Here is a 14,829-nt window from a genome sequence, read left to right as displayed (position 1 = left end):
AGATGGAGTTTATTTTCTGTCATTTCAGTTTTCACCACATGTTCATGGAGACAATTAAACAAGCTGCAACTAAACTCCAGGGTCTTCATTTGTGGTTTAACTCGGTGTCACCAACATCCTCGTTGAATACACTACAGTGAAAAGGCGCCTACTGATGATTCATCACGGTCAAAATGGCATCCAGTAACAAGTCAGCACGGAGTTTAAGGACCAGCCGCTCATCTGGATCAGCAGTAAGCGCTGCCCATGCTCGAGCTAAAGCAGAGGCTGCCAAGGTGAGAGCATGCTATGCAACAAAAGAAGCACAGTTAAAAGTTGAAAAAGCTCAAAGAGAACTGGAAAAAGCAAAAATAGATGCGGAATTAGAAGTGTTAACATTACAGAGGGAAGCTGATGCTGCTGTAGCTGAAGCAGAAGTGCTAGAGGAAGCTGAAGCAATACAAGAAGAACCTGAGAGTAGAAAATCTCCATCAGAAAGTGTAAAATTAGAACGTACAAATGAATATGTACGATCTCAAATGGACACCAAGCTATCTCCCAGTCCACAAAAATTACCAACCACTTCTTGCCCCCAAGCAAGTTCACCCAACACATTTGTAACGTGGCATCCCTCTGAAGAAGGCAATTTAGAGCCACAACCCATCGACTCTGAAACAAGGCTTACCAAAGATAATATCGCTGCTCTAAATAAGCCCAGCCAGCTGAAAGGTGAAACAAAACCTAAAGTGGAGAAACAAAATACCTCTCTCAACCCATGCGGCTCACCATTCATACCTCAACATAACTATAACACCACGGCCAGCATTTTAAATCAAGCAGAGCCCTTTGCCCAATACATGGCACGTCGGGATTTAATAATCTCAGGCCTTTACCAGTTCGACGATAGGCCAGAGAACTACAGAGCATGGTGTTCTTCGTTTACCAGCGCAACAGCTGAGGTCCAACTCACCCCCATTCAAGAGCTAGATCTCATGACGAAGTGGTTAGGGAGGGAGTCAAGTGATCAGGTGAAACGCATACGTTCAGTATATGTCAACAACCCCACATTAGCTCTATGCAAAGCATGGGAAAGACTGAATGAATGTTATGCAGCATCAGAAATAATCGAAAGGTCACTTTTCCAACGGTTGGAGAGTTTCCCAAAAATAACAGTCAAAGATCATGTCAAGCTACGTGAACTAGGAGATTTACTGCAAGAGATTCAAGGCGCTAAGGAAGACGGCCATCTGCCTGGTCTACTCTATCTGGACACTTCTCGTGGAATTAGCCCAATCGTAGACAAACTCCCATATGGACTTCAGGAAAGGTGGATGTCACACGGCTCTCAATATAAAGAGAACAACCAAGGCTGTTTCCCACCCTTTGAGTACTTCTGTGAATTCATATGTAAAGAGGCAAAGAAACGTAATGATCCAAGTTTCCACCAGCAAAACTTAAAACCAGAAAAACCTTTTGCAAAAAACTTAAATTCCAGCAAGCCAATTACTGTACACAAAACCAATATTTCTCCCCCTAACAAGGACTTTAACCGGAACTGCCCACTGCATAACAAGCCACACCCACTCAAAAGATGCAGAACATTGAGGAATAAACCACTGGACGAAAGAAAGGCCTTCCTCAAAGAGAAAGGAATATGCTTCAGATGCTGTTCTTCAGACACTCATCTTGCGAAGGAATGCAAATCTTCAGTAAAGTGTTCTGAATGTGACAGCACAAGTCACGACGCAGTCATGCATCCCGGTCCTCCACCACAGACCAACAAGGCTCCACCTCCGGCACAAGAGAATGGCGGGGAGAGAGAAAACAGTCATGACACGGTTGATGTCACAACAAGCTGCACAGACGTGTGCGGTCCAGGTCATTTGGGACGTTCCTGTTCCAAGATATGTCTCACATGGGTGTACCCTAACGGTGTGTTCACACCGAACGCGATGGACGCGAACAAAAACGCCCCAAACGCCCCTAATTTGACGCGTGCACATTCGCGTCTCAACGCGTGTCCAAGAAAAATCCAACGCGCTTCAAAATATGATATTTTGACGCGCGTGAACCGGAAATGTGGGAGGGATGTGGGAGGAAGTTGTGCCAGACCGGTATCTTTGCAAGATGGCAGCTGTCGAGTTAGCGCTTGAAGAGAGAGTCTCCCTTCTGTATGTACTGTGGAGAGCAGAGCAGCGGCGTAAAAGACGCCCTCGCCGTACCTGGGTCCATCAGGTCCTCCAGAGGCGTGAGCAGTTTGGTGAGTTTCACCATTTGCTCCAGGAGCTCCGCCTGGATGACGGCCGATTTCAGCGATATCACCGTCTTTCACTCGGCCAGTTTGAGGACCTGCTTCCCCGGGTCGGTCCCAGAATCGCCCGCCTAGACACCAATTACAGGCGCTCAATCCCACCTGCAGAGCGCCTGTTCATCTGCCTGAGGTTAGTAAAAGTATTTAATACGGTAGTCCTTTATTGATACCTGTGCTAATACATGCTAAACTATCCATTTATACACTGCTAACATGGATGTGCTATGCTATCAGTGAATGCTCTCTGTGTTTACTGAAAGCAAACTGTGGTACGGAGACGACTGTTTATAATATTTCTAGTGATACTCAGAAGGTCTCATCAAGTCCTGATTTAATTCGATTTATGCTGTTATCAGTGTTTGAATGATAGCATAGCTGTGGTGTCATATCAATGTATGCGCTCGGTGTTTGCTGATATCAAACTGGAGCATTAGGACCACTGAGTTAACCTTTGTAGTGATACTCACTCCTTTTTATTTAGACGGAGCGGAGAAGTGTGTGAAGGCAACTTGTGTTCTCCACAATTTTCTGCGCTGTGTGGACGAGAGAGGGGCACCTGCTGTGGTGGAGCCGTTGCAAGGCCTGGGTCGTATGGCAGCAAACAACTCCTCCAGAGAGGCTGTCCTGGTGAGGGAGAAATTCATGGCTCACTTCTCGGCGGAGGGAGCTGTGTCTTGGCAACCAAAGGAGTAGCCTGTTTGAAGTCCGAGTGACTTCCCCACAACGGCCACCCACAAACCTCTAAAGAGTGTTCCTGTCCTTTTAATTTTTTCTTAATAAATGGAGCTCTACTCCAAAATAAACGAACCTATTTTTACTCTCTTAAGTAACTTGTCTTCACTATGTTCCTATATACAGTGGTGCACAAGTTTGGGCAACCTTATTAATAGTCATTATTTTCCTGTATGAATCACTGTTACAATGAAAAATGTCACTTACATATATCATATAGGAGACACACACATTGATATACACTAAATATTTATTTCATTTCTCTTTTTTTGTGTTGCCAATTTATGCACCTGCTTGATTTAAACAGTTATTGCACACTTTCTGTAAACTGCATTTCACTTCTCAAATATCACTGTGTGTGTCTCCTATATGATATTTAACTGACTATTTTTATTGTGACAACCAATGATTTGTACAAGAAAATAATTACTTTTCACAATGTTGCCCAAACTTTTGCATCCCACTGTATTAGTATGTTTTGTCATTAGTATAATATGAAATAAATTCTACTTGTGTCAAGTCGGGTGCCAATATTTGCTGTGTAGTAGAACAGAGACATTTTGTCATTATAAATGTTTATTTGAAAAAATATAAATTCATTAACAAAAACATTTATCATAAATATATGAAATTTAACTATTTACAGAGAGACAGGAATAAAAAGGACCCAGCTTGGAGTGGAAGAGCCTCAGGGAGAAGGAGGAGAAAAATAAGAACATTGTTTCTGCCCTGGAGAGCTGCTGCCTCATCAGAAAACTACTGATCATTAGGGTCCAATGTTTCCAAATTTAACACAGCTGTGCTGTTTTCAAAAACTAATTTATAAATTTGAAATTTCACGAATTCTCGTGTCTGAGGCGGCATGCTCTCCAGAGCAGGAACAAGGCCGAGGAGGAAATGTTCAGTTGGAGACGGGCGTGGCCTCTTTAGGGACTCCAGGATGGCCAGCTCCACCGCCGATGGACCGTCCTGGGACCCGTCCCTCGCCCGCCTTCGAGCTGTCCTCCTCTGTGGGCCTGTAAAACACAGCACAAAACAACACAAAGTAATGAGAAGGCTGCTACTAGATTTTCATTTTCAAAATTGAAAAAAAAAAACAGGATATAAACTGATTGGTTGTAGATATTTAGTAAAGGTGATCACAAGGGAATTCAAGCAAGTAAAAAGCTGTCAGTGCTTGATGTTCATACCTGTGGGTGCAGCAGCAGGAGTGGAGGGACCAGGGACTGGAGAGCCAGGAGAAGAGACAGCTGAGGACTCTGCTGCATGATTACTTGACTCTATGAAGACAATATTAAATGTTAATATTATTATTAATGTTAATATAGGTTGAAGACAACAGTCATAGAGAATATTATATTATTATATACTTATATACTTATTATTATATACAGTGGTCTCATTTATTGCAGCACATGAACAGTAGTCACAGTTCTCACAAGTTGATTCTCAAAGTGAAAACCTTTGTCGATTTTAAAACGTAAAAGTATTATGCCGCGCTTTTTCTCCGTCTGCGGCGCCACTTTTGTGCGCCTTTTTTGCTCCCGGTGCAGGTGTGTATTTCCGAATGAGGCTCATAGTTATGAGTGTTTTTGTGCTGTTTTTTTCTATTGGACATGATGGTTATCAAAACCAAACATGATAAGTTTGGCAAGCGCAGGAGACACGACATGGAGGAGATTTGTCATTTGGGCTGCAGAATGCAATGCACATCGTTGAAAGCTGTACGGTGCCATAAAAAAAATCAGCGAAAAGGCAGGCAGTGACGGATGAACAGCGGGACTACTGTATACTGTTTATTAATAAACAAAATATGTTCCTGTATGACAACACGCATAAATTAACTGCCTACATTAACTCAATGTAAACATACCTTCTGACTGACACTCCCCTGCTGCCTCTCCGGGCTGTCCCTGGTCCTCGGGGGAGAAGTTCTCCACGGTCCGCACCATATTACCGCTAGTCTCCCGCGGGGTGAGGAAGGGGTCCAGAAACCCCATGACCGCGAAGAACTTCCATTTTCTCCCCGATCCTGCTGCAGACCCACTCCTCTTCTCCTTCTCTGTCTTCTTCTCCTTATTATAAGTGTCCCTGAGGCTCTTCCACTTTCTCCTGCAGATGTCCTCTGAATAAACGCATTATCTTGTTAGCGGAAAGGTATTTGTACATCAGTGGGAAAATAGCGGGACAGTAGGCGGGCTTGCTAGCTTTTGCGCGGGTTCATCGGGTCAGTCTGAAAATTAAAAAGAAGGAATGAACTTACCAGGTTGCCCGATCTCCTCACTTATGTGTCTCCAAGCTAGGTCCTTTTTATTCCTGTCTCGGTAAAAGTAGTAGCTAGCATCGTACAGCTCCGGGTGATTAGCCACGGCACTGATTAGCTTTTCCTCCATACTGAATGAAGAATGAATTCGGGCTTTGGCTGGACCTGCCCCTTTGACCTAGGTCAGAGCCACGTCACCAGGCCCCTGATTGGTTGTCGGGGCGCGATTTGACGCTGGAGTTCAGATTTTTCCAACTCGAGCGGTAGACGCGAAACGCGCGTATGCACAAAATGCAACACAAAAACTCACGCGCGTGGTTTTATTCGCGAGTCAAACGCGCCAGACGCGCTACACTGACGCGCGTTTCACGCGTTTTCGCGTTTTCGCGACGCAAATCTGCTTCCGAATTTTCGCGGGACCCGCAATCGCGCGTCATCGCGCTTTTCCATTGACTTTACATGTAAACCTGACGCTCTATTCGCGTCCATCGCGTTCGGTGTGAACACACCGTAAAGGTTACAAGGACAGAGCTGTTAAAGCATATGTAATACTAGACGATCAGAGCAATCGTTCTTTAGCCAAGCCTGAGTTCTTCGAACTTTTTGACATTAAAAGTGAACCTTTCTCCTACAATCTTAGAACATGCTCTGGTGTTGTAGAAACATGGGGTAAAATAGCTGAAGGCTTCCATATTGAGTCACTGGATAGGTCAGTAGTTATCCCTCTACCATCGCTCATAGTGTCGAGTGTCAGGACATTCCTAACAATAGGAATGAAATCCCAACTCCTAGCGCAGTGCTACACCAGCCGCACCTCCGTACCATAGCAAAGTACATCCCAGAGCTAGACCCTAAAGCCGAAATACTCCTGCTACTAGGGAGAGACATTTTACAGTAGTGATGGTAAATTCGATTCCTTTTAGTGAATCGAGTTTGAATGAGTCACTCACCAAAATGAATCGGGTGTTTTGAGTCATTTGAGTCACTGAGTCAGTTGCTAGGAGAGTGCAAAAAATGTACATTTTCATGCAAACTTAATTTGTTTCTCTTTTCATGTAAACCCTATTGCTAAGATGAGTGATTGAAAAAGAAAATCAACTATTTTTATAGAGCAAAAAAGAGCAAAAAAATAAAGATTTGTAAAGGGAATTTTTATTTTTATTTCAATAGAATATCAATGAAATTTCTGACAGATAGAAAATGAAATGTGAATCAACAAAATCAAAAATAAAAATAAAAATAAATAAAATTCACAGATTAATGCGTTCAAAAGTACTAGTCCACTTCAAAATTAATTGTCCCTTACAGATTGGCATTGAGGAAAATAAGCTCCCGAACTTTTCCAGGGCTGAGACGGTTCCTCCTGTCTGTAATTATTTGTCCTGCCTTTGAAAAGATCCGCTCTGATGGAACGGAAGTTGCCACTATGCAGAGTCTCGTCTTCATAATATCGCAGGTTTTTTTGAAGACAGTGGCATGGGACTTCCACCACTCCAGGGGGTCAGATGTTCGGGGTAGGAGTGGCTCTGACAGGAATCCTTTAATCTCCAGCATTGCCTCTGTGAAGGGGTTTTGGACTCCTGGCCTCAGTGATGCAACCCACTCCTCAAAATCAGCCCAAATCACAGGCACCGTCTCAGTGGAAGGACTGGCCTGTGGGACACCCTCTCCTTCCTCTGTGCTGGGTGTTGCCAGTGGCAGTGGTCTTAAGGACCTCGATGCAGCTCCCACAACTCTTGTTACAGCATCTTCTGCATGTCTATCATGTAAAAATGCATGCTTCTTGAACCTGGGATCCAAAAGTGTAGCATCTGCAAGCAGGCTCACTTGTTCGATCCCCCCCAGCCGTTTGACAATTTCTGCCATGAGGATGTCTACCATGTTGCGGATTGGCTGATAGATGGAAGGACTTCTCTGTCTGTGTGCAGTAACCCTCTGCAGCCCTCTTGCCATTAAAATGGCTTTTGATCCAGTAACAAACCTGTTGAGGAGAAATAAAGGAAAGACTATAGTTCCATGTGTTTTAATGCAGTTACAGCCCCTGCAGTGCAGTGCATTAAGCATACATTGTCATATAAAACCATTTTACAGTTTACATTTAATTATAAGCTTTTGTAAGAAACATCTTAAATGCTATTATCTGGGAAAGAATTGAAAAATGTGTTTAGGCAAATGTAATGACACAACATGAAATATATACATGTATTACGACACTATTTTAACATACCTTTCGGCACTCAGTTCCACAGTCACTTCCTCAAAAGGCTGCAGGACCTCACAGGTTTCCTTGACCATCTCCCACTCTTCAAGTGACAGGGTTTGCAGCTGTGGATTTACCAAGGCCAGGGTGGAAATGAGGGGATCCTTCACTTCTGCAATCCGCTTCAGCATGTAATAAGTGGAATTCCACCTGGTTGGCACATCTTGCTTCAGTCGTAGTTGGGGCTGTCCCATCTGCTGCTGTGTCTCTCTCAGTTTAGCAGAAGCTACTGTGCTGCGGCGTGTATATTCAGTTATTGCTTTTACCTTTCTAATAATTTCTTGGATTTGAGACTGCTGGATTCCCTTTCTGACAATTAAATTCAAAATGTGTGCAAAACAATTTAGATGGTTCCAGTGCAGAATGTCACCCACAGCCTTCTTGACATTGGCTGCACTATCACTTACACATGCAACTATCTTTTCCATAATGGCCCATTCAGTTGCAATCCTTTCCAGCTCTCTAGCCAGGTTTTCAGATGTATGGTTGTCTTTTAATTCAAAACAGTCCAACAAGTTTGACTGCAGCTTAAACTCGGTCACATAGTGGCATGTAACAGACATGTAACTTGTTGATGTGCTGGAGGTCCAGCAATCAGTTGTTAAGCACACAGCAGGTGCTGTCTTGATTTTTTCCTGAACATCAGCTCTTATCTTCTGAAACAAATCGGTCATCAGCTGTCTGGAAACTGTACTTCTACTGGGAAGAACATATGAAGGATCAAGTGCCTTGGTGAATTCCCTAAATCCTCTGTCATCAACGATTGAAAAGGGCTGAAAATCTTGGGCAATCATTTTAACCAGAGCCTGGTCAACCTTGCTCTGCTGAAGAGGCATCATGGGCCTTGACACAAATGCTCCCATGTAAGACTGCCTCTGTCTTCTTTTTGCTGATTGTTGTCCTTGTCCTGTTGTGTGTGTGCTTGTATTTTCTTGCTGAGTACTTGTTGATGTGCTGCTGGAATAAACAGGTGATGTGACCGCTGTTGATAATGCTGCTTTTGAAAATTGTTGCTCCTGCTGCTGGCCGCTAGGTTGTCCAGTGGTAGTAGCTGGGTTTTGACTGTGCTGTTGTTGTAGCATAACTGTGGGGTGCTTGCTACTGAGATGTCTTCTCATATTTGATGTACTTCCCCCTCGAAAAGACAAAACTGTCTTTTAAATGTTGCATTGTGCATGTGTTGCACTTTTCATTTCAAAATGCATCCAAATATCGCTTCTTCGACGACTATCCATTTTTCCTCGTATCATTAAGTCGCACTGTTGCAAACAACACCGTAGTACCGCCCCCTTGCCCCATACACATGGAAAAAAACCACAAACACCTTTAGAATTTTCTGTTTTTTTATTATTAGTATTTTCCTCAAATGTGTCACATATATATTTTCTTATCTAAATAATTTAGTGAAATAGCGAATTTCTAATTATTTAACTTACATTATTGCAGCAGCAGAATGCGAGTCTAAACATTTTTATTTTTTTAATAGTGGTGGAACTGAGTTCATATATTTTTTCTTTAAGTCTGCTTTAATCTTTGCAAAAAAAGTGTAGACTGAATGTTATACTGCGTCAGTCAGACTATCGGACTTCATCTTCGGTGAAGGAGCGACTCTTCCAAGGTAACATGCTCTGAGTTTCAACAGCTGATAACCGAGAGGGAGGGGTGAGTGTGTCGTATGAAGCATGAGGGTCCACTGAGCTGTGTGCCAGGGGGCGCTAATGCACCTTAACGTTGGTTGCTAACCAAGAAGAAGAAGAAGCTGCGAATCGGGAGGGAGGGGGTGAGTGAGTGAGTGATTCCTCTATGCTACGATTCAGCACAGGAAGGGAGGGGGTGAGTGAGTCAGTGATTCGTTCAACTCGTTTGAGCTGTGAGCCAGGAGGGAGGGGGTGAGTGAGTGAGTGATTCGTTCGCTCGCTCTATGATTCAGCACAGGAGGGAGGGGGTGAGCGAGTCCTGAGTGATTCGCTTACGCTTACGATTCAGCACAGGAGGGAGGGGGTTAGTGAGTCCTGAGTGATTCGTTCGCTCTATGATTCAGCACAGGAGGTAGGGGGTTAGTGAGTCCTGAGTGATTCGTTCGCTCTATGATTCAGCACAGGAGGGAGGGAGTGAGCGAGTCCTGAGTGATTTGCTTACGCTTACAATTCAGCATAGGAAGGGAGGGGGTGAGTAGCTCAAATGTGCTGTTAGCATGTTAGCAGAGCGATGCTACTGTGAACCGAGGAGCTATTTTCTTGATGTGAGCTTCTACTCAGGGTTTTTTCTTCCAGTTCAGAGCAGAAATGCTTTTGTTAAGAAACTGGCTGTTGTTTTTTCCCCCCCACAATTTTAATTATAAGCTAGATATATTTCTACTAAGCGAATTAGTTTGCTAACAGAAACAGGGATGAGTCAGTGAGTCAGTTGGGCTTGTGAATCATGATTCACGAGTCAGTAAAGTGATTCTCGAGTATTGAACGATTCGTTCATGAATCGAACATCACTATTTTACAGGCACACAAGGTCAGGCAGAGAATTAACGGCCCCCATAATGCCCCCTTCGCCCAGCGCCTAGACCTAGGGTGGGTTGTAGTTGGGGAGGTCTGTCTGGGTAATGTTCATAAGCCTACAGTCAGCACTCTGAAGACAGTCGTTCTGGAAAATGGCCGCCCTACAGTTTTCAAACCATGCAATAGCCTTCTGCAACTCAAAGAAATGCCACACACAAACAGGCCAGGTAAAGCGCCCGAACAAACTCTGGGTCAAACGGTTTTTAACCGGACAGATAACGACAACAAACCAGCTCACTCAATACAGGACACTCTCTTTCTAAAAAAGATGGACAATGCTATGTACAGAGACGTGGACAACAGTTTGGTCGCCCCACTTCCATTTAAGGAACCCCGCCAGCAATTACCAAACAACAGACAGCAGGCGGCCACAAGGTTCTCCTCCTTAAAACGCACCCTTAATAGGAAACCTGAAATGCGGGAGCATTACGTGGCCTTCATAGAAAAAATCCTCTCCAATGGTCACGCTGAGGTGGCTCCTCCACTGGAAAAGGGAGAAGAGTGTTGGTATCTTCCAACATTTGGAGTCTACCACCCACAAAAACCCAATCAGATCAGGGTTGTCTTCGATTCTAGCACCCAGTACTTGGGTGTCTCACTTAACAATGTCCTCCTGACTGGCCCTGATTTAAACAACACACTTGTCGGAGTTTTTCTCCGCTTCCGGACAGAAAGTGTTGCAATCATGGCAGATATACAGCAAATGTTTCACTGTTTTATGGTATGCGAAGACCACCGCAACTTCCTCCGTTTTCTGTGGCATAGGGACAACGACCTAAACAACGAAGTTGTTGAGTACCGGATGAAAGTCCACGTGTTTGGCAACTCAACATCCCCGGCTGTTGCCATTTATGGACTACGCAAGGTCATCAGGGCAGGTTCGAAGGACTATGGTGCAGATACAGTAAAGTTCGTGGAGAGGCACTTTTATGTAGATGACGGCTTGATCTCTGTCCCCTCTCCTGCTGAGGCTATAGACTTGCTTCAAAGAACACAAGCCTCACTCGCTGAATCTAACCTGCGCCTGCATAAGTTTGTTTCCAACTCTCAGGCAGTTATGCAGGCCTTCTGCCCAGAAGATTGTGCTCCTGTCATTAAAAACTTAGATTTAAGTGGTGAAGAGACACAATCCCAGCGAAGCCTTGGACTCATTTGGGAAATAACAAGAGACACATTCACTTACTCAGTGGCCACCTCAAGCAAGCCATTCACTCGCCGTGGCGTATTGTCCTCTGTCAATAGCGTCTTCGACCCCCTGGGCCTATTGGCACCCGTTACAATCCAAGGAAGGGCCCTACTCAGAGAGCTTACTTCGGAATGTTCAGATTGGGACGTACCCCTTCCAGAGGACAAACAAAGCAGATGGGAAACGTGGAGAAATTCCCTTCAGGATCTAAGAGAACTACATGTTCCCAGAACCTACACATCCACCTCACTAAGTCGAGCAAAGCGAAAGGAACTGTGTTTATTCTCAGATGCATCTACTAAGGCCATAGGAGCTGTAGCCTACTTAAAGGCAATTCAAACAGATGGGAAGGTCGAGGTTGGGTTCATAATGGGCAAAGCAAAACTAGCCCCCCTGTCAGAACCTACAATACCAAGGCTTGAACTATGTGCAGCCGTCTTGGCAGCAGAAATGGCCGACCTCATTCAAGATGAGTTGGACTTAGACTTTGATGCAGTGCACTTCTATACGGACAGTAAGGTAGTGCTTGGCTACATCTGTAATGAGTCAAAAACGTTTTACACATACGTTCACAACAGAGTACAGCGCATTCGCCAGTCATCAAAGCCAGAACAGTGGCATCATGTGCGCACAGAGGAAAATCCAGCAGACCATGCGTCTAGGTCACTGTTGGCATTCCAACTAAAAAAGTCCACCTGGTTCACCGGACCACCCTTCATCCACCGTCCTGCCGCAGAGACAACACAACTGAGTGGAACGTTTGACCTGATTGAACCAGATAAGGACTCAGAAATTAGACCAGAAGTAAAAACTTACGTCACTCACCTCCAAGTACTCATCTGTAAGCGTTTTGAGCACTTTTCTACTTTTCAGTCTTTAGTCAGAGCCATAGCAAATCTTATCCACATTGCAAAGTCCTTCAATGGGACTAATCCAAACAAAAAATGTAAAGGCTGGCACAAATGTCATCTGCCTCAAACTCCAGAGGAGATTGCTCAAGCAAAAACTGTCATCTTCAAAGAGACACAGAAGGCATACTTTGAGAAGGTGCTTTCTGCCCTTGATGCTGGCAAGCCAATCTCAAAACAGAGCCCCCTCAAGAAGCTCAGCCCAATGTTACAGGACAGTCTCATTTCTGTTGGAGGCCGACTCAAACACGCAGAAATTGAGAGTGTTGAAAAGAGCCCAGTAATTCTTCCAAAAAACAGTCACATCTCCCTTCTGCTCACTCGCCATTACCACGAGCTAACAAGGCACCAAGGTCGTCATCTGACGGAAGGAGCAATCAGAGCTGCTGGGCTGTGGCTTTTAGGCGGCAAAAAACTAGTCAATTCAGTAATCCACAAATGTTTAACGTGCCGCAAACTACGTGGAAAACAAGAACAACAACTCATGGCGGACCTACCACCTGAACGCCTAAAAACTTGTCCTCCTTTCACCTACGTCGGCCTTGATGTCTTCGGACCGTGGTCCATAACAACCAGGCGTACCAGGGGCGGAGTAGCTGAAAGTAAGCGGTGGGCCATCATGTTTACCTGCATGAGTTTGAGAGCTGTGCATATTGAGGTAATCGAATCTCTGGACACATCCAGCTGCATAAACGCCCTCCGCCGCTTCTTTGCCCTGAGAGGCCCCACCAAACAGCTGCTATCTGACCGTGGCACCAACTTTATTAGCACTTCAAAGGAACTTGGAATGGATAAATCACTCCAACAGTACCTAACTATCCAAGGCTGCAGTTGGGAGTTTAATCCACCACATGCATCCCACATGGGAGGCTCTTGGGAGCGCATGATCGGAGTCGCCCGCAGAATCCTGGACTCCATGCTACTACAAAATAAGGTTCAACTGACTCACGACGTGTTATGCACACTCATGGCTGAGGTTACAGCCATAATAAATGCAAGGCCGCTCGTCCCAGTGTCTTCTGATCCAGAGAACCCTTTCGTCCTATCCCCTTCAATGCTCCTTACGCAGAAATCTTGTCTCCTATCCCCACCTGGAGACTTTTCGGATAAAGACCTCTACAACAAACAATGGAGACGGGTCCAAGCCCTTTCCAACCAGTTCTGGACACGCTGGAGGCGAGAGTATCTACCCACATTGCAGCAAAGGCAGAAATGGACCGGGTCGCGCAGAAACCTCCAAGTTGGTGACCTGGTTCTGTTCAAGGAGAAGCAGGTTGCACGAAAAAGCTGGCCCATGGCCAGGGTCACTGCCACATTCCCAAGCAAGGACGATCGAGTAAGGAAAATTGAGGTAAAGACATGCGATCAAGGATGCATAAAGACATTTATGCGACCAGTTACAGAAGTTATCCTCCTCATGCCAAAGGACTGAATGCATAATGTTTGTTTAGCACAGTGGCCTCCCGAGGCCAGGCGGGGAGTGTGTTGCCCTTAAGGCATTTCTCTGAATAAATAGGTTCATAAGTTTGAAATAAATAATTCTAAAAAGATTTGCCATTAAAAAATTAATATGTGTTGTTAAAATGAATAATTCATGCTTTACTTGAGTTTTAGTTAAAAGGAAAATATCGCTAAAATGTATTTCCTGTTCTGGCGGGGCACTTCCGGTTCTGGTCAAGCACTTCCGGTTTTGGTCAAGCACTCGGTTTTGCTGAGAAACAGGCTCCTCATGCTAAAGGCAGTATGGAAATGTAATCAAATGCCATCTACTCCAAATTATCAGGCTGGAACGCCGTAAGTTACTTTATATGACAGTTCATGCAGATAGCTTTGGATATTAATGTATATTTTGCTAACATGAATGTTTTAGTGAGAGTAATGCACTTTATTGATGTAAACATGCTTCTGCCTGTTGAGATGGAGTTTATTTTCTGTCATTTCAGTTTTCACCACATGTTCATGGAGACAATTAAACAAGCTGCAACTAAACTCCAGGGTCTTCATTTGTGGTTTAACTCGGTGTCACCAACATCCTCGTTGAAAACACTACAATATTAAGTAATCCAAAGTATTCAGAATACATTACTGTCATTGAGTAACGTTACAGAATACATTTTGGGGCATGCAATCTGTAATGGAATACATTTTAAAAGTAACCTTCCCAACACTGGCCATTATACAGTTAAGTTTTCTTTACTAATTATGTTTAGGTGGCTTAGCGATGTTTCTTTTTTTTTTTTAATTAAAAATGAAAGTGACGCCAGTGTCACAGCTTTAAAGGCGTGGTTAGGGTGGATTTATTTTTATTTTTTATTTTAGTTGTTTTTAGGTGATTCGATGCTGTTTTATCTTGTTTTTGTTTTAATATAGGGCTGTTTTAATTTTATGTTTTATGTGTTTTATTTATTTATTTTGCTTTTTCTGTTATTCTATTGTTTTAACTTATTTTCTGTACAGCACTTTGTTCCTGTGCTGGGTATTTTAAAGTGCTTTATAAATAAAATTGGATTGGATTGGATCATGGGCTCACACAGAGGATTCAAATCTGTGTTAATGTCAAGCAAGTTTATTTTAGGGGTTGCCAATACACAATAATACACATAATCTCTGTCTTAAGCAAATTTTATGAGATCAGAAG

General features: G+C 43.9%; 3 protein-coding genes across 3 annotated transcripts; 1 reads left to right on the top strand and 2 right to left on the bottom strand.

Annotated features, from left to right (window-relative positions):
- Positions 1–3,580: 3,580 nt before the first annotated feature.
- On the bottom strand, positions 3,581–5,415 carry LOC146510861 (uncharacterized). The gene is made up of 4 exons (XM_085173225.1): positions 5,286–5,415; positions 4,896–5,147; positions 4,213–4,302; positions 3,581–4,038 (listed from the first exon to the last, which is right to left on the bottom strand). The coding sequence occupies exons 1-4, from the start codon at positions 5,413–5,415 to the stop codon at positions 3,779–3,781; spliced, it is 732 nt and encodes a 243-aa protein (XP_085029351.1). The 3' UTR covers positions 3,581–3,778.
- Positions 5,416–6,178: 763 nt separating this feature from the next.
- LOC146510860 (E3 SUMO-protein ligase ZBED1-like) lies at positions 6,179–9,679 on the bottom strand. Its single transcript, XM_085173224.1, has 2 exons — positions 7,513–9,679; positions 6,179–7,266 (listed from the first exon to the last, which is right to left on the bottom strand). The coding sequence occupies exons 1-2, from the start codon at positions 8,661–8,663 to the stop codon at positions 6,588–6,590; spliced, it is 1,830 nt and encodes a 609-aa protein (XP_085029350.1). The 5' UTR covers positions 8,664–9,679; the 3' UTR covers positions 6,179–6,587.
- Positions 9,680–10,365: 686 nt separating this feature from the next.
- Positions 10,366–14,243, top strand: LOC146510859 (uncharacterized). The gene has a single exon (XM_085173599.1). The coding sequence runs from the start codon at positions 10,366–10,368 to the stop codon at positions 13,621–13,623; it is 3,258 nt and encodes a 1,085-aa protein (XP_085029725.1). The 3' UTR covers positions 13,624–14,243.
- Positions 14,244–14,829: the final 586 nt, after the last annotated feature.

This window comes from Neolamprologus multifasciatus, chromosome 9, assembly GCF_963576455.1.
Source record: "Neolamprologus multifasciatus chromosome 9, fNeoMul1.2, whole genome shotgun sequence".
NCBI lineage: Eukaryota > Metazoa > Chordata > Actinopteri > Cichliformes > Cichlidae > Neolamprologus > Neolamprologus multifasciatus.
This window is presented reverse-complemented; position numbering and strand designations above follow the sequence as displayed.